The sequence below is a fragment of the Eschrichtius robustus genome, chromosome 4 (genome assembly GCF_028021215.1).
Source record: "Eschrichtius robustus isolate mEscRob2 chromosome 4, mEscRob2.pri, whole genome shotgun sequence".
Classification (NCBI taxonomy): Eukaryota; Metazoa; Chordata; class Mammalia; order Artiodactyla; family Eschrichtiidae; genus Eschrichtius; species Eschrichtius robustus.
Genome location: NC_090827.1, coordinates 80120149 through 80145045, shown reverse-complemented (window position 1 = coordinate 80145045; position 24897 = coordinate 80120149). Strand labels below are relative to the sequence as shown.

Sequence of the window (24897 nt, the reverse complement as noted above, 5' to 3'; positions counted from 1 at the left end):
CTCCAAGAGCATCTGTTTTCAGGAATACCTTCCTTTGGGACTCCACAATAAAGCTCAATTTCCCTTTCTCTTTTGTGTGTAACAGTTTGGCCCTCACTCCTCTACCCAGCCTTGGGGTCCATGTTTGCTTATTCAAAGGCTTGGACCCTCTCTGCCCATTCACACCCTTCAGGAATATAGAATATCAATGAAAACTATCATATTTCTGGAGCAATCTACTTATTTTTATGATTATGACCATTTCATTACTGTGACTGAAACTGAATTATGCCACTCTGCTCCCTTCCCCTTAAAAGGCAGGAATGGTGAGAGTCAGTTTTAGTGTTAAATAAAAAAATTCCTGCTCTGTGACAGGGCAAATACTATGTTTGGTTTCTGTGAGGAGAGATGTCCTTATACATTTTAATTAAGCAGGTGATGCAGAGTTTTGTACTAGAGGCTGGGCGTGGGTTTGTGAGACTACACGTAACAGTAATGGAAGATGAGGGTTAAATAACCTCGTAGGTACGTTTCTGTGCACCCTCAGTGCCATCATCCTTGCATGAAGACGTGTATGTCATCCAAATAGGCTACTTAATTCCTGAGGTTAATGAGGTCCTCATCCTCCTGGAGCTGTGTGAGCAAACAGTTGCAGTCAGGTTCAGCTGTTTTTACTTGCTTGTGTATTTTCGGGTAGACATTCCATATGGGGATGCTTGTGTGAATATAATGTAGGAGTAACCTTTCTTCTCATCAGAGAAATGCCTCCTGAGATTCCGCACAAAAATGGCCAGGGAACTTTGTAAATGTGGAGTGTGCAGTGAGCATATATAGCTTCTTAATCTCTATGCAATTAGGAAAATGAACATGAAATACATTGAAAGTTGTGCAGCATTTATATCATGCCTTTTCTTATGGAATAGGAGCAAAAGGCTTATTGGGCAGGTAATTAGCAGCTTCATTTCAAACATGGGAAAACTGAGGTCCACAGAAACATAAACTTAAAGAACAGAAAAGCTGTGAACTTGTTGTTTTATGCTTATGCTTATTTCCCCAGATAAGTAAACATAGCCTCGAGAGTTAAACCTAATTTAGTTTGACTGTCTCTCTGAAGTGTGAAATAAAAGGCCCTAGGGGCAAGCAGATTTAGGGCTTCTAATGGGCTGTTTGCAGTAGAGAGGAAAGCAGGGCCGTAATTCGTGAGCTCTGTCTCCCTCTCTGATGGTCTGCTCACCTGAATTCAGTAGGAGCTCACAATTATCTAGAGGTGGTGCCCACTTTTCACTGTGATTCGTCTCTGGAAAACACCTCATAAAGCAGAATGCAGAAAAAGAAATCATATTTTTTCATTGTACAGTTAAAGTCCCAGCTGGGTCCCAGTATGAAATTAATTATGGAAGTGACCAATAGAATTTCCCAAATGCAAAGATACAGGAACTTTAGATCTTGATGGCAATTAAATTAGTAAAATCAAAGTTCTATTTAAAAAGGCATAAATTACTAAATGCACTGATAGGACCCCAGTGTACTATACAGTGTATTTACAGTTTTATTATATGAGAAACTTGATCTATTAAAAGTGAACATGTTAGTTACTATAAATATCATTGGAATATTCAATTACCATGAATTCTGCTTGGTGTCTTAGATGTTGTAAAGATCTGGGGGGGGGATTATTTGGGAGGACTCTGTCTCAAACAAAAAATAGTTGAGCTATATAGTTAAGAGAAAAAGGTAAAGTAACGGTGTATCATGTGCTACCACTGGTGTACAAAGAGGGAAATGCACACACAGGCATTTTTCTTCCTGTGCACAGACTATCTCTGGGAGGATGCAGAAGAAAATGCTAACACTGTTGGCCTTCACTAGGGGAACTAATAGGTGACAGGGGACAGAGGGACTCTTTTTTACCTTTCAGAGTTTGGATTGAATTTATAATCTATTTAAAAGTACAATTTTAGGGGCTTCCCTGGTGGCGCAGTGGTTAAGAATCCACCTGCCAATGCAGGGGACATGGGTTCGAGCCCTGGTCGGGGAGGATCCAACATGCCACGGAGCAACTAAGCCCGTGCACCACAACTACGGAGCCTGCGCTCTAGAGCCCGTGAGCCACAACTACTGAGGCCACGTGCCACAACTACTGAAGCCCGCGCACCTAGAGCCCGTGCTCCGCAACAAGAGAAGCCACCGCAATGAGAAGCCCGTGCACCGCAACGAAGAGTAGCCGCCACTTGCCGCAACTAGAGAAAGCCCGCGTGCAGCAACGAAGACGCAACGCAGACAAAAATAAATAAATAAAATAAATTAAAAAGGATAAAAGTACAGTTTTAGTGGATTTAAAAATATGTAGCCTGTTTAAAAATAGAAACTAAATTAAAAATGAAAGTGGTAACAGTCGAGGGAAATTTGAAGAGATGTTTTCTTTCCCTTCTAATAATTCTTTGTAGTAAGACAGACACAACAAAGTCATTTTGATATCTTTAGATTAAAATATCAAACTAGGACTCATTCTTTTGAAAAATAGTCATTATAAGCTGGTAAACAGGAAAAATTCTCTCTCCCTAATAATCAAATAAATGAAAATCAAAATATGCTATGACTTAATCATTAATTTGGTAAAGATTTTTAAAAAGAAATACTTTTGGCAGGGTTCAAAAGGCTCACCTTTTGGACTTCTGGCAGGGTTTCTGGAGGAAGTGAGAACTGGTATAACCTCCCGGGAAGGCAGTTGACCATAAGTTTGACTCTTTAAAATGCTTTTGCCTCTTGACATAGTAGTTGTACGTCTAAGAATCTTTTTAAGAATTATTTTAAGGAAATAATCAGAGGTGTAGTAAGAGATTAATTGACAAAGAAAGATGTTCCTCACAGTGTCAGTAGCTTCCTAAATGGCCAAGAATAGGAAAATGGTTGCTTATTTTTGTGTGTATTTATGCAGTGCAAGAGTGTACGTACATAAACATGTTTTAGAAGAAAAACATTAATAACACGAAAAAAATGTTCTTGGTATAATGTCCCACAAAAAGCAGAATACAATCCTCAATATGTGGTACGATTCCATTTATGTAAAAATACTTCTGCGTATACACAGAAAAAGACATAGGGGAAATACATAGGAGTATTAGCTGGGATCATCGCATCTCAGTCCTAGGTGATCCTCAATTGCTTGTTCACAGTTCTGTATTTTTAAAATTTCTGCAGTGAATAGGCATTATGTTTGTTCATTTCAAAATGAAAAAAAAACTTTTATCATTAAAATAATTGTTGTTGGATCTAAGATTTTGAAGGTCTAACTATAGAGTTAAAATCTGTGGGTTGTTTTTGAAGTGGGGAGGAATAGGCAGTCACATGGCATTGTCCTGTGATGGTGCAAGTAGAACTTACTGACGGGTGAGTGCCATGGGGCACTAAGAAGCTGGCTGGATCCTCTTCTCGGGGTTCTTGCCGCAAGCAGTAAGGAGGCTGCTGTAGACATACTTGAAGGGTGGCTCACTGTTATAAAACATTGACTGAAATGTCCAATGTCTAGAGGATGTCATATTCTCTGCAAAGGTGTTATATTGATGGCTCCAAAATGGGGTGCTGTAAGTCCCTGCTGTGCTGCTGTCTCAAAGCGGATTTCATAGGACTATGGAGAAATGTTATATTCCCTCAGATTTGGCTCAACGAATTAGCAAACATTTACTAAGTGCCTGCTGTGGACCAGGCAGATTGCACAGCCCCCACCACCTCCGAGGCTGTTGTGTGAATGAATGAACTGCCTGCAGAACTGTAAAGCAGTGAGTCTACAAATGCAGTCTCAGTCACAGCTTCTTTGGGGGCTATGGGGTTGGTAAAGTCAACTTATATATTGTGGGACGAAGGGCAGCATTTAAACTCCTTTAGAAAGTTTCTTAACAAAAATGTTCTACAAACATGACTCTGCATGCTTTCTAATGCCCTAGATCTGGCTGGTTAAATTAAATTAACAAATTTTTGGTATTACAGGTAATTTCCTTTTTTTTTTCCAGTTTTTGCTATAAGGATCTTAACACAAATAACCTAAAAATGCCTTCTTCTCTCCTGCTGTTCTTCCTGAAGAAATAGCACTGGACTGAGATTTACTGGACCCACATTCCACCTCCAGTTGTGCAAGTAACTAGCTGCATGACCTTGCGCAAAGCATGTTAACCTTGCAAAGACCTTAGTTTCTCACCAGTCTAGAAATTGAACCAGAATGCCCCTAAGGTCCCTTCTGGCTCTAAATAGCTATAAATCGGTTGTCCTATAAGCTTATTATTCCTCTTTTTTTTTTTTTTTTTTTAAGAAAATGGAGGAGACTATTACGACTTTCCTGTCTGATTGTTTTTCTTTCTCTCTCTCACAAACAGGAGCGACCTCGGCTCTGGGTCTCCTTTACCTGCCCACGTGGGCAGCCGCTCTCTCTGGCTGTGTGCTCGCCCTCTTCACGGCGTCCATGTGGCCTCAAGTGCTTGGACACCTTATCAGCTCAGGGTCAGGCCGTGGGAAAGCCATGACCACTGCCATGGTATTTTATCTTCTAGAAATATTTTTCTGTGCATGGTGCACAGCTTTTAAATTTGTCCCAGGAAGTGTGTATGCTAGAGAAAGATCTGATGTACTTTTGGGTGAGTACATGTGAAAGGTCTGGATTCAAGTAACTACTCAAAAATTCCCTTCAGGGCTGACTAGGATTTAGCACTTTACATGACTGATTAAGATAAATAGGATGATCTTGCCTTTCTTATTGAAATAGACTCTTTTGGTTAAAAAAAAAAAACCTGGAGGAATGTCTAAATTAGTATTTAAAAAGAAATTCTTAATTCATTAATGAGTTTCAGTAATATTTATTACTGCAAAGGCCTTGGAAGTGAATAGCTGTGAAAAAAACAAGTTTAATCCATAATAAGGTATAAAAGAGGTCCCTGTAACCCTATATTATATGATATGTAAGGAAAAAATATGAGCATGGCGCGCACATTGCTATTTTGGTGGTAGGCTTGTAAATATATATAGGAACTGTGATTTTTTTTGGTTCCCCTGAATTTTATGTATGGTTTTTATTTACCCTGTTTTTTCCAAAAGATTTTTTCATATGTGAATCTTAGTGTAAATGGTAAATTCTCAAATCATAGAGTACATATCTTCCATTTCAGTGGTTATGAACTTATGTACCAAAATTAAAATATCATAAACTTAGTTCAGTTTAATATTTCAGAAATTGTCTTCTGGCAATAGTGAAATTACTGACGTGTACCAAGCAGACACAGATCAGATATTGCCTGTCATTTTAGTTTAAGTAAAACATGTCCAGAGCCTCCAGGATAAAATCTTTGAAAAACTGAGGCGACAAAACATGATAATAGGGGATTCAGTTCTTGTTTGTTCAGACATTTTTCCATTTGTTCATTTATTCATTAAAAATTTTTTGTGCACCTACTATGGTCCAGACACAGTGCCAGGTGTAGGGGATTTAAGAGACATAGGGTCCTACCCACCTGGAGCTTCCGTGTAGTGGGGGAGATACCACACATCAGATTAGACAAATTCTTAGGGGGTTACAGCTGGGGTAAGTGCTGTACAAAAGTCTGGGCTTCTACTTATGTTCGTCTGCAGTTCCCCCTTGTGCCCTTGGAATATATCCAAATTGCCCTGTACATTTTCACATAAACTTTTCTCCTCTATGAGCTAGACATCTGTCAGGACAGGCTGATTTGGAAGAGGTATTTTTCAATTATGTGAGATATTTTTAAAAACTTTTGAGGATTTGCTATTTCTGGTGGGACATCCAGGCTGTCAGCTGATCAGAGACATACATTGCTGCATTTCCTCTGCGATAGTCTCAGCTTTGCGAACTTTGTATTTCTTCTGATTTCTTTCAGGTGTGTGTACTCTCTCCTGCTCTATCTTCCTATCCAATGCCCTGCTTTTTTCTTACTCCAGCTTGTTTGAGGGTCTGCCATGTGGAGCAAACGAATGAAAGTAAGAGCCATTCTAAGCATATATTTCTTTCTTTAGAATGTTATGAATGAAGGGTGTTTTGAGTTCCTTCTCACTACTTATGGAATTGCAGAAATCGTGCTTTATTCCAGCTTCAAACAACTAAGAATTCTTTTTAGTAAGAGTGACATTATGTCGATAAGGCCACAAAAACTAAGGAACATTAGTAATGTTCAGAGTAGCTTTGAATAATGCTTGAAAAGAATCTGTATTAGATCAGAAACTAGATATAAATGTATTGTCTAGGTTTCTCCTGCTATTTCCTGGAAATTGCACATAACTTTTTTTTTTTTTTTTAGCCTTCCACCTAAGCATAACTTTTACTTGACATTCTCTAATTTATATATTGTTCAATCATACCTCTGTTTCCATTCTCATTATATACAACATTAGATGTATGTAGACTTCATGTGTAAGCTACATTGGAATGCACCCCAGTTAAGCTCATCTTTCTTGGCCTAGTGTGAATTCCAGCGTGCATCCTCTGTGTGGACCCACAATCCAGGCCAGAACTATTGCCACAAACACTGCCGTATTAAGAACCTACAAATCCTCCTCTTCTGTTCCTCAACTCGGTCGGTGCCTGTGGTCCCTTCAGTGGAGAAGACTGAGTCCCTAAGGCAGTCCAGAAGGCTGCTTTCTCTTCTCCCCACCCTTCCCTGCATGACCAACAGTCAGTGACCGACACTATCACCAACCTAACAACTAGGAAACACTCAGGAAATTCAAAGTAACCCCTCATCAGAAAAAGTTTGGGGTTTTTTAATGTAAAGCATAATTTCTAGAACCCTACCTGATTTCTTATGATCATCCTAATTATCAAAACTAAAACTGGAGTAATTACTTAGGTACTGAGATAACTCAATAACTGATTTTTCAGGATATGTCCATTTAAATGAAATCAAGGCTCCTGGAATTTACCATTAGAAGGATTTTTTGGATTAGAATGTAATATATTCATCTTTCTTTTTTTAACAGGGACAGTGATGCTAATTATTGGGCTGAATATGCTATTTGGTCCCAAGAAAAGCCTTGATTTTCATCTTCAAACAAAAAACAGTCCTAAAATGCTTTTCAGAGAGAGTGGAAAATACATGAAACTTTGTGAGTATAATTTTGCTTCCTTTTTAAAAGCATTTTATTATCATATATGGCCTTTATTATGTTGAGGTTCCTGGACTTCAGACTATATTACAAAACTACAGTAATCAAGACAGTATGGAACTGGCACACACACAAAAATATAGATCAATGGAACAGGATAGAAAGCCCGGAGATAAACCCATGCACATATGGTCACCTTATCTTTGATAAAGGAGTCAACGAGTATCTGATGGAGAAAAGACAGCCTCTTCAATAAGTGGTGCTGGGAAAACTGGACAGCTACATGTAAAAGAATGAAATTAGAACACTTCCTAACACCATATACAAAAATAAATTCAAAATGGATTAAAGACCTAAATGTAAGGCCAGACATTATAAAACTCTTAGAGGAAAACATAGGCAGAACACTGTATGACATAAATCACAGCAAGATCCTTTTTTTTTTTTTTTTAATTAATTAATTAATTTATATTTATTTTTGGCTGTGTTGGGTCTTCGTTTCTGTGCGAGGGCTTTCTCCAGTTGCAGCGAGTGGGGGCCACTCTAAATCGCGGTGTGTGGGCCTCTCATTGTTGCGGCCTCTCCCGTTGCGGAGCACAGGCTCCAGACATGCAGGCTCAGTAGTTGTGGCTCATGGGCTTAGTTGCTCCGCGGCATGTGGGATCTTCCCAGACCAGAGCTCGAACCCGTGTCCCCTGCATTGGCAGGCAGATTCTTAACCACTGCGCCACCAGGGAAGCCCACAAGATCCTTTTTGACCCACCTCCTAGAGAAATGGAAATAAAAACAAAAATAAACAAATGGGACCTAATGAAACTTAAAAGCTTTTGCACAGCAAAGGAAACCAGAAAAAAGACAAAAGGACAACCCTCAGAATGGGAGGAAATATTTGCAAATGAAGCAACTGACAAAGAATTAAACCCCAAAATATACAAGCAGCTCATGCAGCTCAATATCAAAAAAACAAACAACCCAATCCAAAAATGGGCAGAAGACCTAAATAGATATTTCTCCAACAAACACATGAAAAGATGCTCAACATCACAAATCGTTAGAGAAATGCAAATCAAAACTACAATGAGGTATCACCTCACACCAGTCAGAATGGCCATCATCAAAAAATCTACAGACAATAAATGCTGGAGAGGGTGTGGAGAAAACAGAACCCTCTTGCACTGTTGGTGGGAATGTAAATAAAAGAAGTGAAATTGAGTTATTTGTAGTGAGGTGGATGGACCTAGAGTCTGTCATAAAGAGTGAAGTAAGTGAGAAAGAGAAAAACAAATACCATATGCTAACACATATATATGGAATCTAAAAAAAAAAAAAAAAAGGTTCTGAAGAACCTAGGGGTAGGACAGGAATAAAGACGCAAATGTAGAGAATGGACTTGAGGACATGGAGGGGGGAAGTGTAAGCTGGGACGAAGTGAGAGAGTGGCATTGACATATATACACTACCAAATGTAAAATAGATAGCTAGTCGGAAGCAGCTGCATAGCACAGGGAGATCAGCTTTGTCACCACCTAGAGGGGTGGGATAGGGAGGGTGGGAGGGAGACGCAAGAGGGAGGGGATATGGGGATATACGTATGCAGATAGCTGATTCACTTTGTTATTCAGCAGAAACCAACACAACAGTGTAAAGCAATTATACTCCAATAAAGATGTTTAAAAAAAAGCATTTTATTATAAATCATAAATTTTCAGACATATGAGATTAAAGAGTATGATGAACCCTCATGTACCCTTAAAGCAGTTCCAACAATTATTAACATTTGCTAATGTTGTTAATACCTATCTTCCTTATATTTTTTGGTAAAATACTTTAAAGCAAATCTCTGATATTGTATTTTTTCAACCATAAATACTCTGTATTAGTTTTGTTTCACTTCTAATGTAGATTTAACAGGTAGGATTTCCAAAATATTTTGTTGTAATAGTTGAGACCATTTATTTCATTTCTTGTTCTTTTTTGGGAGATTTAATATGTTAATGTTTGGAATATTGATGAGCTGGAAACTCAGGCATGAAATTAGTTTACTATTCAGTCTGACTCATCTCAAAATATACTAGATAAAATAAAAATGTTTATTGAATGTGTAACATTTGCAGATAGTGTATTAGGATATAACATACTGCATAACTCCATAGCATTATGTAGAATACAAAGATATATAAAAACTGGTCTCTACCGTCAATGACTTGATGCTTTACTAGAGAAGACAGAATCTTATGGTGTAAAGAGCTAAAAAACAATTAAGAAGCTAAATAAAATTTTAATATATTTCTAAAAGAAATGTCATGAAGCAGTAAGATCATTAGATAAACCCCTTCATATATGTTCCATCATAATTTGAAAAAGTTATATTAAAATTTAGGGGAAAAATTTAAATTTAGGTGGTTTTTTTTTTTTTTTTTTGTATGTATTCTTATACTTTTGGTCTGTCCCTTGAAATCAGCATCTGGTGGCTTTTGTTTGTTTGTTTTTAGTCCTGATAATCTTTGTCTTTATTATTACTATTATTATTAAATTATTTAATTCATTCATCAAATTGAGGCACTTGAAACAACTTATTTACAAAGTTGTTTAGATAGCTTTGTATGATTTTCCAAAACAAGCTTTATTTTTTGGACCCATTTTTGGTTCACAGCAGAATTGAGCAGAAAGTACAGAGATTTCCCATAGGACCCTCTGAGCCCACATATACACAGCCTTCCCTGCTAGTGACCTGCCCTACCACAACTGATGAACCTACAATGAAACAGGACTATCACCCAAAGCCCTTTGTTTACATTAGGACTCATTCTTGATGTTGTACATTCTGTGGTTTTTGATGAATGTATAATGATATATATCCACCATTGTAATATCATATGGCATAGTGTCACTGCCTTAAAAATCCTCTGTGCTCTGCCTGTTTATCCCTCCCTCCCCCTGCCAATGGCAATAACTGTCTGCTTTTTTAAAAAAAATTAATAGATTTTATTTTTCAGAGCAGTTTTAGGTTTACAGACAAATTGAGCAGAAAGTGTGGAGTTCGCATATACCGGCTCACACTCCCACCTCCTCAGTTTCCACCATTATTAACATCTTGCATTATTACAATTGATGAGCCAATACTGATACATTATTATTCACTGAAGTCCACACTTTATATTCGAATTCACTCTTTTTTTATGTGTTCTGTGGGTTTTGACAAATGTATAATGACATTTATCCACTATACAGTGTCATACAGAATAGTTTCACTGTCATAAGCATGGTAATGTGCTCAACCAATTCATCCTTCCCTCCTTCCTCCAGACCCTGGCAACCACTGATCTCCTTACTGTCTCCATTGTTTGCTTTTACTAGAATGTCAATCTTTGTCTTTTAACTTGAAATGTAATTTATTTTTGTCATGATTTCCCTTGCGTTATGATTTATTTCCATACTCTTACTTTGTTTTTGCTTTTTCTACTTTCTCTAGGCATATTTTTCCTCTTTTTTCTTCTTGCTTTTGCATTGATTGGGTTTTCTTTTTCCTTTTTTCTTATCCTTCTCCTCTCCACTCCTCTTTCTAGGTTGGAAATTATACCTTCAATTTCTTTTTTTCAGTAGTTGGTTATTTTTTTCTCAGAACATTAAAGATAGTATTCCCCTATCGTCTGACTTCCATTTTTGCTCTTGGGAAGTCAGCCATCAGTGTAATCTTTGCTCTTTTGAAGATACAGTGGCTTTTCTCTCTGGCAGCATTTAAGATTTTTCTTTGTTTTGGTGTTCTGAGTTTCACTGTAATACATCTGGATGCGGATCCAGCCCCTCCCTTACTTGCGAGTGTTTGGGCTTTTTGAATCTTAGGAGTCATGTTTTTTTATCAATTCTGGAAAATTCTCAGCATTATTTCTGCAAATATTACCTCTTCCCCATTCTTTCTCTTCTCTCCTTTTTTGACTCCAGTTAGATATGTGTTGGATCTTCTTATTCTCTTCTTCATGTCCCTTAACCTCTTTCATATTCTCTACCTTTGTTTTTAAGCTGCCCCTTGTACTAGTTCTCCATTAAGTTTTGTCTAATCTGCTTTTTATCTTGTCCATTGAGTTTCTAATTTTAATTGTTATAATTATTATATAATTTTATTTCTAGAAGTCTATTTAATTTCTTTACAAATTTTCTTGCCCATTAATTTAATCTCATATTTCTTAGTTATCCCATTGAATATCCTCTTTTATTTTTCTAAACGTGTTAAGCATGCTTATTTTATATTCGATTCTAAAATTTTTAATATCTGAAGTATTTTGGGTTTGATTCAGCAGGGTGTTTTTGCTGTGGTTCCTGCTCATGGAGACTTGCTTTCTGGTGTATTATTTCTTGTATATATTTGTGATTTATTTTTATTTTAGTTCATGGTTCTTGGAACATTTTTAGGGAAGCTTCTTTGAAACCTGAGTTTAAAGTATGGGTTATATATGCGTGTCACACATGAAAATTAACCTAGGAACTAGACATTGCCCCTTTGCATAAAATCTTGGCCAATAAATTCAATATTTTCATAAAATTATTTTTTTAAAAAAGAAACTTAGTTTCTTCTAAACAATTATTTCTGGTTTCTGTTTAGTTTTGTGGCTGCTTGTTGGTGTGGGGTTGTTGGGATTAGGACTACGGCATAAAACCTATGAGAAGAAATTGGGAAGAGGGGTAAGTCATTAAAAGTTTTGATATAGAATTTTATATGATATACGGCCTACAGAGCACAGAAAGGAGTTCTGACTTTATTTTTCTTGAATTGGAAGCCACCAGAATATTTCAAGCAGGAGCATGAAGAAACATGATATATATTAACTTGGCTGCTCTGTGAAGAATGGATTTTAGAGTAGAAGCAGGGAGATAAGTTATGAGGCTTTTTCAGTTGTCCAGGAGAGAGACCCTGGAAGTTTGGATGGGGGCCGTGGCCCTGGAGTTGGAGAGGAGTGGATAGACTTACAATATATTTTGAAAGTAAAGCTGATAGGAGTTGCTGATGGATTAGATGACACTGAATGAGAAGAAGGAAAGAATCAAGGATGACGTCTATGTTTTGGCTTGAGCAACTGGGTGGAGGGTGGTAGCATTTACTGACGTGGGAATAACAGGTTTTGGAGTGATGAGAGCCAGAGTTAATCATAGGTATGTAGTTACGTGAAAAGGCATAATTTGATTAATATAATCATGCCTCTTGAAGTCTCTCTTGATGGTTCTGTTCTCTTTATAGGACATTCGGTAAACTGAGTAATATTTCTTGCATAGAGATGAGATTCACACCCCACTGCTGTAGCACAATGAGCTGTTTAGGTTAAGTGGTGGCCCTCCTATGCAAAGAGGTGGTGCTTACCCTTCTCTCAGCTTGAACTTGTATGTTCCACATTGAGTTGTTTTTTTCAGTTGTGGTGATAGAGTTGGTCTAATCTGGCCATACTCTTTCACAGGATCCCTATTGTTGATCGGTTGGTATTAGTTTGAAATAGATGGTTAGGGTTGGGCACTGCATTCTCTGACTGGGCCCATGGGCTCAAAAGAGGACTCTTCAGAGGGTGCTGTGCTCCTGAACCTTGGCCTTGCCAGTGCAGTGGGGAGCAACACCGTGTATAACTCAGAGTTGGCAGACCACTCTGTAAATATGGTAAAGGACTCTGTGTATCCCTCTGTGGTCTCATTCTCTGATATAAGGGTAACCTCTTCCTGCATATGCTTGTTATCATATTCATGCATTTCTTTATATTGTTACTACACATGACACACCTCTATACAATATTGTATTTTTCCATGTTTTTAACTTTATCTAAATAACATCTGACATATATATTTTGCAACTTAATTTTTTATTTAAAATAATCCTGGTGAGATTCATCCATATGGAAATATGTGGCCCTAATTCATTTATTAGGGCTGTGTAGTATTCCATTTTATGTATGATCATTTTTTTATTCATTTTCCTATTTTTCCTATTGAAACAACAGCCAGGTTGTTTCTAATTTTTTGCTATTATAAACAATGCTTATCAGAAATATCACTTTCCAAACATTCTTCCTAACTTCCAAGCCTAAGCTAGAAATTCACAGATTATAAAATACCTACTAGCAAATATCTCCGTACTATTATGCATTAGCTGTGGGCAGATGCCTAAAAAATATCCTTTGCTGAAATATGAATTTTGGTGGAGAGAGGTGGAGAAGAGTGGATCGCTGAAACTGCCATTGTTCATTCATCCTAAATTATCATTAAAACAATTCCTCAGGCACCAGCCACAGAGGTCTCTGCTGCCATCTGGCCTTTCAGGTTTGGCTTTGACAATGAAGGATGGTCTAATTTAGAAAGATCAGCTCAACTGCTCAGTCAAGCAGGTAAGTCTTACTGAAATTATTTCCAGGTTTTGAGAAACTCCTACTGTTATGTTTATTTTGAGCAAGATCATAAGTAATAGGAAGAGGGTTTGCTGGGTCATAAACTAATCTCTTAAAAAGGCTTTACTTTGGTGGGCGGCTACAGGAGGATTAAGCTTCTGTAACCACATCTGTGTTTGCTTGAGAGCAATTAATTCAGTTGATTCTGAACAAAGTCTCATACTGGGTATCTGCAGGAGAATCTTGTCATGCCTTTGCTCTTGGAAATGCCCCTGCTGGTGGCTCCTGTCACTTGGGAACCCACTGTTGGGGACCAGAAAACTGTCAGATTAAAAGGCAGAATGGGTTGGAGTGATGCTCATTTGCAAATCAAATTGCTTTCAAGAGCCTGAGGGCCAATTTTATTTGTTTCCATGCCCTGGGGTACTCATCTTTGGATGAAGCATCCTTTAAAATATGTGGGTGTTTGGTTCTTAGATCAACAACATGGAGAATGGAGCAAGAGACTTAAAGGGCTAAACTGTTCTAGTTATTCCTAATGATAAGCATGTCTCCTGAGAAATAGCTGAGGGTCTGTATGATTCTAATGCCATTAAGAAATTTCTCTGGCCCTTAGTCCTTTAGTCCTGATTACAGGCCTCTGGGGCAAATCTGACCAGGGTATCTGAATAAACTTACTTCTGTGTCAATACAATGGAGGTGTTTGCCCAGGAATAAAACACTACTGTATACTCTATTGTTTCTGAACATAAATTGGATATTTGAGAAAGGTATTAAGCTTATTTGAAATTTGGGGAACGATGTTAATATTTGAAAATTTAGAAAAATTATGTTTTTATCCTTTCCTACATTTCCTCAAGGTGTCCCATGTTTTAATTGCGTTCTAAATATGGTAAAAAAATTTTTACAGCTCAGATTTGAACCAGTTCACTTTAGTAACTCATTAGGAATTACTTTGGTTTTTGATTTACGAGTAAAGGCAGGGGATTAAAGAATCAAGTTTTGCTAATTGTTTTTACATTGCTATGGTTAATCACCATGTGCATTTTTTTTTTTTCTGAACAGGTGCAGATTTCATTACAATTTTGGAGAGCGACACTTCTAAGCCCTATATTGGGAACAATGACCTGACCATGTGGTTAGGGGAGAAGCTGGGTTTCTATACCGACTTTGGTCCAAGCGCAAGGGATCACACTTGGGGGTGAGTGTCCCTTCGGAATTAATCCCAAACATATCCCTGAAAGACTAGGCAGCATAGACTTGGAGTGGATAGTTGATATTGTTATACCTTAGTCCTATGAATATGTCCCAGTGATGCTTCTTGGAGGATGAGGAGGTGCTGAAGATATGCATATTCCATCCTGTTTTAATGGTTTCCCTTTCGCTGGATACTTTCAGTTCTTCACTCTTATAAAAACCATTTAGTGTAGGAGCTGAAGTTACAGCACTAAACGTGTCTGTCCTGGACGCTGTCCTCATGGAGCTTACATTATAGTGTGAAGAGACGGAAAATAATCATGGACACACAGAAATAAATAATTTGAGATAATGGTAAGTGCTGTGTGGAAAAGGAGAGCGGCTGGGTGGGCAGGGCAGCGGGGGATGCTGCTGTAGGTAGCGTGGTCAGGAAGGTCTCTCTGCTGACCCCATGATGAGGAGGACCCAGGACCTGCTGTGGGAGGAGCCAGTGTAAAGACTTGAGTCCGGGTCAGTCCTGGTGTGCTGGAGCACAGGGTTTGAGGGGGAGCTAGTAAGAAAGGAGGTCAAAGGTGTGCCCCTGATCTTACAGGTCCCATAAGCCATGCTTAGCACTGATTTAATTCAGTTTTTAAAAAAAATAAATTTATTTATTTAATTTTATTTATTTTTGGCTGTGTTGGGTCTTTGTTGCTGCACGCGGGCTTTTCTCTAGTTGTGGCGAGCGGGGGCTACTCTTCGTTGTGGTGTGCGGGCTTCTCATTGCGGTGGCTTCTCTTGTTGCAGAGCACGGGCTCTAGGCGCATGGGCTCTAGGCGCTAGGCGCACGGGCTCTAGTTGTGGCTCATGGGCTCTAGAGCGCAGGCTCAGTAGTTGTGGCGCACGGGCTTAGTTGCTCCGCGGCAAGTGGGATCTTCCCGGACCAGGGCTCGAACCCGTGTCTCCTGCATTGGCAGGCGGATTCTTAACCACTGCGCCACCACGGAAGCCCTTTAATTCAGTTTCGATAGGAAACCACTGGAGGATTGTAAACACAGGAGCAATCTGATCTGATTTACATTTTTGAAAGATCATTCCGGCTGTTCCTAGAAAAACAGATTGTCAGGGGGCAGGAGTGGGAGCAGGGAGACAGGTGATGAGGTAGAGGCATTAGCACAGGTGAGAAATGACAGGGGGAGCCGTGGAGATGGAGAGAAGGGGGCAAACTCAGGAGCTATTTTGGAGCAGGGCTGACAGGACTTTCTGATGGTTTAGATGTCAGAGCTGGAAGTGACAAGGATACACCAGGGTGTTTTACCTGAGTCCCTGATAGGAGATGATGCCATTTAATGGGACAGGAATGACCGGGTGAGCATCAGGGTTGTGCTAAATTGAAGATGCCCCTGGACGGTCAGGTGACGTCCATAGGTGCTGTGTGCAGCCTGGAGGGCCGAGTGGGACAGCACAGGCTGGCCATGTGCATTCAGGGATCATCACTGTAGGTGTGGTTCTGTCAGAGGAACTTCAGGAGGCCAGACAGTGTGCTCAGCCTGAGGTCTGAGCTCTGATCATCCTTTCCACATGCAGTTCTTTGACTTAGAGTGAGGCGGAACGGGTTTTCCTATCTTTATTGGACCATTTGTAATTTCTAATTTTATGAATTGTTGCTTTGTGTCCTGGCTGGCAAGGTCGTACATTCTCAAATGCGTTGATTAATATTAGAATTGTTTATGCAGATAAGTGGCCAGAGTAACAGTGCTAGTAAAATGGAGTTTGTGTATCCTAATTCTGCCCTTTTCGTGTTTCCGTAGCACTTATTAAACAGAGTTGATAGTGTTGTGCTTGGTGACACGGTGAGACATGCTGAATAGCCCAGATGCAATGAACAGTCCGGCAGACTGCCCCATACCTCTCCGCCACATTATTGCTCTCAGTGCCCCTCAGTGGGATGCTTGAAGTGTGCGTATCCCTCTTGAACACATATTCTTAGTCCTGTTTGCATGATATGGTGGGACCAATAGTGACGCACGTGTTTCTTTCCATTAGAGTACAGGATTATGGTTTTGTCAAGATACCGGATTGTGAAATCAGAGCATCACCTTCTTCTGTCACCAGAGGGCGAGATTGCACCAGCCATCACTCTGACTGTTAACATTTCCGACAAACTGGTGGATTTTGTTGTGACCCACTTTGGGAATCACGAGTGGGTTTCTTTGGTCTTTCTTGAAGTACACGAATGCCAAGACATATTATTAACACATTACTTTGACTTCCATGCATTGACCTTTCTTACTTTCTTCTTCCTTTTTTTTTTTTCAAAGTATTTTTCTCTGTGTTGCTGGTTTTAAAAATCAGGCATAGAGGGCGTTCCCTGGTGGCCTAGTGGTTAGGACTCTGGGCTTTCACTGCCGGGGCCCGGGTTCAATCCCTGGTCCAGGAACTGAGATCCTGCAAGCCATGTGGCGTGGCCCAAAAAAAAAAAAAGAAAAAGGAAAAAAAATCAGGCATAGAAACCTTTGAGATGCAAGCAGTCCTTAACGATGGTACAAGGCAGCATGATGGCCATGTTAGCCAGCAATTACTGAGCAGGTGCTGTGCTAAGTGCATTATTGTATTTAATCTTCATTTTGTATAACGTTAGTACTATTATAGCCCCATTTTACAGATAAATAAACTAGACTGAAGGTTAGAAGACTTGTCCAACCCGGGTCACACAGCTAGGAATTAAGTAGACCCAACTCAGAGCCTGCAAGTGCTTGAAACCACATGGTAAACCAGACTACGGAAAGATGAAATTCCCTTTTCCTACAGGATTACTCCAGTTGGAAGTACTGTTGGAATTTGAGGGTACTAAATAACATTTCTTTTTCCCTCATGTTTTCAGTCAACTGAGGGGCAGGCAGAGGAATCTGGCAGGAAGATCAAAATATCTCTTTTGATTCTGATGAACGTATTTGGACAACATGGCTTAAGTGTGTCCACATGGACCTGCTAATACATTCCCCCAACAATACATGATGCTGGCTCCCCCAAAGCAGCTGACCTACCTGGCAGAGGCAGAGTCTGCCCTGTCAAACTCTCCCCTTAGTGGAGAAGATAACCCAAGGAAACACCCTTTCTGCAAACCGGCAGGTTCCAGGGAGAAGAGTGAGGAGGTGTTTGAGACAAGCATGCCCAGTTCATTCTTACAAACTTAATTAATTAGAAAAATCCTCCCAAGAAGTAAAGGGTGAGAGGGAGAGAGGCTAGAGATGATTTTCTAAGTCAGTTCCCCTCCAAGGAGACATGAAGAATGGGGAATGAATTTTATCCCCAAAGAATAACATTTACAACCAGTGACTTAGTACTGAATAAATCACGAATAATGCCAGCAATATGTTGTTAAAACAAAGATAAAAGTATATAATTTATACTCTACCATACTAAACATTCTCTAATAGTAATTGAAAACACACATGCAAAGTGCTTAGCGCTATAAAATACAGCATATGGGCCCTGTGCACATTAATGACACAAGAGGCCACAGAGCTTTACAGTGACATATAGGGCATTAGAAAAACAACAAACAAAATACGGGTAGCAGACATATTCGTTTTGTTTAGGTGAAACTTACAGTATGACAGAACCCAACATTGTTGTACTGTAAGTTTCACGTAAACAAAATGAGTATGTCTGCTACCCGTGTTTTCCTACTCCCTTTTTCTCGCAGTATTACATGGATCTGTGAAAGCGTACTTGACTATTTTCTGAAACAAGTCAGAGCATAAGGAATATAAGCCAACCATTCAAATGTAATTAATGTGAACTGTTTGCTAATCGGACTCTTGCTGGTCTTCTTAGAAATGGGAAGGGTGTTTGGAGGACGGATGGTATAGACAGTCCACGTCTCTGTGAAAAGATGTTTGAAGAAACGCCTTCTGTTTCTCCCAGCAATTTTCAGGTTGCAAGTATAGGCATTCAGAAATCATTCTGCTGAGCTTAAATTGCACTTGAATTGGGTTTATCTTTCAAAAAATAGGCACTTTTGTGTTTAAAGGTTGCAAGGTCTCAACCTAAGAAACAGTTGAGTATACTCCATCTTGTTTTCCTTTGCTTTTTTTCCCCTGCCCCCTTTAACTCCCTCTGATCTCTGAAATGTGAAGAATAGACTTGTGAGGGAAGAGCAGAGTAAAAGATAGCCCTCAAATTGTTTGGAAAAGAGGAGAGGAGGATTACCTTTTCTAACTTTCTATTAACCACATATTTAAAGCCCTGTAACTAACAACATACCCTTTGCTTGCTACCTTACTCACTTGACTTAATAATAATGATGCCAGCCACAGCAGTAATGATAATAGCTAGCACCTGTCGAGGAGATGTGACTGTAAGGGAAGGGAAGGGAAGGGAAGCAGTATAGTTTAATGGCTAAGAGCATGAAACTCCAGAACCTGGAATCAGACAATCTGGTTTGAATCCTAAGTCAAGGTGTATCCTTCACCAAATTATTTAACTATCCTGAGCCTCAGTTTTCCCATCTGTAAATCAGGAGTGATAATCCTACTTACAGGATTCTTGAGGGAATTAAATAAGATATATTATCTCATGCAAAGTATGTGACTAGAGTAACTGCTCAATTAATACTGGCCATTATTATTAAAGCAAATCAGACACCTCTAAGTGTGAAGCGCATTGGGCAGCTTTAAAAAAAGTCATTCATCAAACTCGAATCAAGCATCTATTGTGTCCCAAGCACAGTGCCAGGTGCAGCCTTTTCCCTTAGAGCCTTAGCTCTTGTCTCACTCTTTAGAAGCCCTGTCCACTCCCAACAAGTGACATGAGAAAGTTCATGTTTCAAATAACTTGTGAAGCCATCACTACATATTTTTGCTTACCTTTGTTTTTATAATACTAGATAAAAAATTCTTACTCTGAAAAAATATTTAGTGATTTCATTTTCTAGTGATTATGCCATATAAACATGAAATCATATTAGGAATGAATTACAGAATGCTTATGCATGTTATTAGCTGATTCAACGGGATTTCTAAAATTACTGATGACACAAATATCTCTTTACAACCAATAAACAGAAAATAGCAGCATTCCTTAGAAGTTACTTAGGTATACACCGTAACTAAAATTGGTATTATTTTAGGTAATTAACTGAGCCACCAGTTAATCACCGTGTTTGTTTCTTATAACATGCATAAATGTAGGAAGAAGAAAGAGCACAGAACCTGTAGTCTGTAGTTACAGTTTTGGTTCTGTTGTAAGATAAACTCAGTGAGCTCCAGTTCCCTTGTCTCTGAAAATCAGATAAAATTATTTTTTCTAGCCCACATCATAGGGCTATTGGGCTGATCAAATATCAACAGATAAGAAAACATAAAACATGTGTTCAGTCTCTCTCTTTCTCCCTCTCTCCTAATTCCTCCCCCTCCTTTCTTTATACCCATACATACATATAGGTTTTACTTTTATTATTATCACTGGATAAAATTTATCTCCTGAGATAAAGCCAAATTCACAGATTATTTTCCAATAATATATTGCTAAAACATATTTGAATGAAAGCTCTATCTGTGGTGCAGTGACTTTGGCATTCTCTAGATTGGATTTGAATCCCAGTTGTGTGTCAGAAGGAATAGAATTTATTGCAGACTTAATGAAGGGACTACTTACCACGATGTTGGAAGGGTCAGAGGAACAGATAAGAGATGCTAAGGTACTCAGACACTAGTAATGGTGGGGAATCAGTACCATCCTTAGGGCTGAAGGGACAGGTAGAGGAAACAGTGTTCCCAGAGCCCCATTTGATCTGGAACCAGAAGAGGGGCCACCAGGCATGAGGAATGCAGCTCGAAGAAATACTCCAATTTCTCTCTCTTCCTACCCAAACCTCACTGGAAATTAGTAGACAAGGAAGCCCAGGAGATGAAATCTGCAGAGACCAGCCTCCAGGGCATAGAGAAGGGCTGGGAATGGATCTAGGCAAAGATGTTTAGCAAATGGTCATCCTTTTCACTCTTCTGTTTCTTGAGACATCTTTTAATAGTGCTCAGCTGTCTATACGTAAGAATGGATAAGCTTAGTCCTGTCTTCTGATCCTACGTCAATGAGGTTTCTCCAGTCTTCTCAGCTCTCGGTGATCTCCCTCTATCTTCCTTTGTCATTGATTTTTCTTAACAGTCATTTATTAGCTGTCTTACTCCGTAAGTGCCTGTGTTGGTCTGCTGCCTATTTGCTTTTGGATCCATTCGTGGTTCAGCTCCCTTCCAGCTACAGATTGCAGGAAACCACATTTCCCAGAGTCTGTTGCCTTCTGGCTTCTGGGTAGGTTTAGCCAATGGGACGCACTAATGCAAGGCTGGAGGGCTGGAGGAGGGGAGGAGACAGAGTACTTCTCATTCTCTCTCTCTTCTTTCTCTGTTGTCTCTGGCAGCGGCTAAGTCTCTTCTGTGGCTCCAACTCCTCCTTCAGTGGCCCTGGATCCTTCTGAGTAGCTTCCTCCATAGTACCGTTTCCCACCAGGTAGGACTGGCTTGTGGACTCTGGGAATATCACCTCTTCCTGTTGTCGCTCTAGCCCTAGAGGTGGTAGTGGTTTCTCACTGTTACTAAACTCTAGTTGCTTCACTGATTCCTGTTTGGCTTCCTATCTCCTAGTAGCCAATCCCTTGTATTAAATTCACCTTGTTTGAAACACCTAGAGTGGTTTCAGTTTTTCTTGCTGGATCATGCAAATATGATGTCCCTATTTTTCCCCAGACAGACTGACTATAAACCCCTCAGAGTCTTGATGTACTTGCCTGATTGTCTCAGTTACACACTTACAGTGCTTAGCATGATAAAAGCAGCACACTTAGCCAGTATTTGACCAGGAGAGCCAGGGAGGCTTTCAGAAACTGTTCAGCTGAAGGAGCTGAGTAGGTTAACAAACCTGGTGTGTTCTGTGAATGTTAGGATTCTCCCTCTTACCGGTACTCCTTGCTTTTTTTTTTTTAAACTACTAATCTTTAGCTGTAATACTGATGACCAGGTCTTAGATTATTGTTATAATTTCTTCTGATGAAAAGTTGAGCAATTGCTGTTTTTAGATATTTATATCCACTCGACTCCAAATGATTTGTGGGGAAAGGCCATGTTGTTCTTGGTCAAAAGTTTGTCAGCCTGCTCATTTGAAGCACTATAGCTGTCTTGCTCATTTGCATAACATTAAGTCAATGTGTCCTAGTAGGAATTATTCTGGGTTTGTGCAGTGTTTGAAGATATTCTTTGGGAACTTAGTTAGGTACCTAATATTTTTTAAAAATTGTTTTGCAAATACAGTAAAGAGGTATATTTTTGCATTTTTTCAGAGATGACCTCGATAGGAAACTTCAAGCTATTGCTGTTTCAAAACTACTGAAAAATAGCTCTGAGCAAGTGATATTTCTGGGATATATCACTTCAGCACCTGGTTCCAGAGATTATCTACAGCTCATTGAACGTGGCAATGTGAAGGTAACACAATCTTCATAGGATTTCTGATTTCTTAAATAAAGTGTTTCTTCTTCATGTTTTGAAAAACCTAACCCAACATTGTAATATATATCCTGATTATCTACTGCTGCATGGAAAACTACCAAAAAACATACTGGCTTTGAGTAGCATTCATCTCTTTGCTCATAAATCTGCAATTTGGACAGGACTTAGTGGGCACAGCTCACCTCTGCTCCACACAGCTAGGTGGCTCACCTGGGGACTGGCGGAGCCACTTTGCAGATGACACATAAGTGGCAAGTTGGTGGGGCTGTTGACTAGGAGCTCAGCTGGGGCTTCGGGCTCAGAGTCCTGCTTCCTCTCCGTGGGCTGCTTGGGCTTCTTTCCTGCATGATGGCTGGGTTCTAAGAGTGAGTGTCCTAAGAGAACCAGGAAGAAGTTGTATTGCCTTGTATGACCTCGCCTTGTAAGTCATATAATGTGAGTTCTGCTGTCATCACAAGCCTGCTCACATTCAAGTGGAAGAAACATAAACCCCATCTTGTACATCTGCCACATTGTACAAGTTAATCATGATGAGAGTAAAAGATAAAATGGCATACAGAGAGGCTGGCTGATCAGGGCCTCACTAAATGACACTGAATTTGTCCTTACCTGTTCAGGTCCCAAACGGTTGAATTTCTCAGTGTATCCAGATATAATCGTACTCTGGGAAACTGACAGACAAATCAAATCCTTGAGACATATATACACTAGAAGGTTAAATGCATTAGTTTATAATGAGAAATACAATTATTATATTTAGTTAAGCCCTATGTAGATTTCTTGGTCCTTTACATGTCTTTTTTTTGTACTTCTTTGTCTTGAGATAATATCTGCAAACAAAAAAACTTATCCATTTTATCAAGTGCTTGGAAAGACAGGTGAGAGAGAGTGTTGTATGATGAGGGTATTCTGTATGTGACAGAAAACACAAAACGACAGTGGCTTAAATAAGAGAAATATAGCTCTTTATGTAAAAGTCTGGGCAGGTGATTCACCACTAGTACGGCACTTTGTGGTATCGGGAGTGTGCTCATTCTATCTTGTGGCTCCGCATTACAAGGCTTCCACTCCCAAGTTTGCCTCATGGTCCAAGATGGCAGCATCCTTGTTCTAGTTAGCAAGAGGGAGGAAGGGATACAGAGGGGACCAAGAGCATATGCAAGTTATCTCTAAGGCAAATTCCAGGAAACTGACCTCTTCTACCTACATTTCATTGACTGGAATTTAGTCATTGGCCATACCTCACTGTACGGGAAGTTGAGAGATGCAAAATTTAATCTTGATACTCTTATACCTAGCTAAAAATCCTACAACTTTGGAAGAGGGGCAAGGCAGATATTAGGGAGATGAGTTAACCTCTGCCCTAGTGAATAAGGCAGAAGTGGAGTCAAGATGGACTCCTAATTTTGGCTTTGGTCAGAAGGTTTATGATGGTGACCCTTATTATTATAGAGAATACATAAGGAAGAAGAGTTTTGCAAAGAAGATGAGTTCAGCTTTAGGTTGAGTTGAGGCAACTGTGGGATATTAGTGGAGCTGTCCATTAGGCAGCTGGACATATGGATCTGGAACTGAGAAGGGCTGTCAGGACTAGAGATACAGATTAAGGGGTTGCCACCATCTAGGTGATCATTAAAACCATGGAAGGGGATGATATTGCTTATGGAGATAGAGAATTGCAAGAGGAAGACCAAAGAAAACTCCTGATAGAGTCACATTTAGTGTGGCTACCGTGGGGGTGATGGGTGAGGGAAGAGGAGGGAGATTATCTCAGAAAAGAGATTAAGGAGAAGTCAGAGGAGTAAGAGGAAAATCTGGAGAGTGGAATCACAGGGGTTGCATTAGTTATTTATTAGTGTATCACTGTGTAAGCTATAAACCTTAGTGGCTTAAAAAGAACAATGGTCCAATATCCTCATGACTCTGTGGGTCTACTGAGTGGTTTTCTGTTCTTGCCTGCATTCACTCGTGGAGTCAGCTGGTGGCTGTGGCTGGGGAGGTCTGACATGTCCCCACTCACTGGTCTGGGGCCTTAGTGCTGGCTGTTGGCTGGGCTTCTCTCTCCATGTAGTCTCTCATCACTCACTAGCCTACCTGGTGCCACATTTACCAGCTTTGTGACCTTGAGGCAAGTTATTTAACCTTTCTGGGCCTCAATGTCCACATCTATAAAGAGGGGATAGTAATACCTATTGTATCATAGGGTTGTTCTGAGGATGAAAATAAAGTAATGCCTGAAAAGCCCTAAGCCTTGCATGTAGGAGGCACTTAATAAGTGGTAGCTACATATTTGTCTTATGTACATCTGGCTGTATGTATCAAATCACATTAGATAAATGTGTAAGTATATGGTCTATAAAGTATAGAAGAATACTAGACAAGATGATATTTGGCAAATTTAAGAAAAAATTGATTGTATCCTAATAAGAGAGAGAATTTGTGTGTGTGTGTGTGTGTGTGTGTGTGTGTGTGTAAGAGGAATTTTATTTGATTTTTATTTAATACTCTGTTGGGTTCCACTGTCACAGTCAGAAGCTGTGTCAAGATTGGCAGTGGACAGACACTATCAAACCCTTAGAGGTAAACATAGGCAGAACACACTATGACATAAATCACAGCAAGATCCTTTTTGACTCACCTCCTAGAGAAATGGAAATAAAAACAAAAATAAACAAATGGGACCTAATGAAACTTAAAAGCTTTTGCACAACAAAGGAAACCATAAACAAGACGAAAAGACAACCCTCAGAATGGGAGAAAATATTTGGAAA

General features: G+C 39.5%; 1 protein-coding gene across 1 annotated transcript in view; it reads left to right on the top strand.

Moving 5' to 3' along the window:
- The window catches only part of CWH43 (cell wall biogenesis 43 C-terminal homolog), a 49174-nt gene that overhangs the window by 14086 nt on the left and 10191 nt on the right, over positions 1-24897 (top strand). Inside the window, 7 exon segments of the mRNA XM_068542217.1 lie at positions 4350-4607; positions 6958-7083; positions 11684-11763; positions 13340-13445; positions 14511-14646; positions 16675-16824; positions 21958-22102. Coding sequence (XP_068398318.1) covers positions 4350-4607; positions 6958-7083; positions 11684-11763; positions 13340-13445; positions 14511-14646; positions 16675-16824; positions 21958-22102 — 1001 coding nt within the window.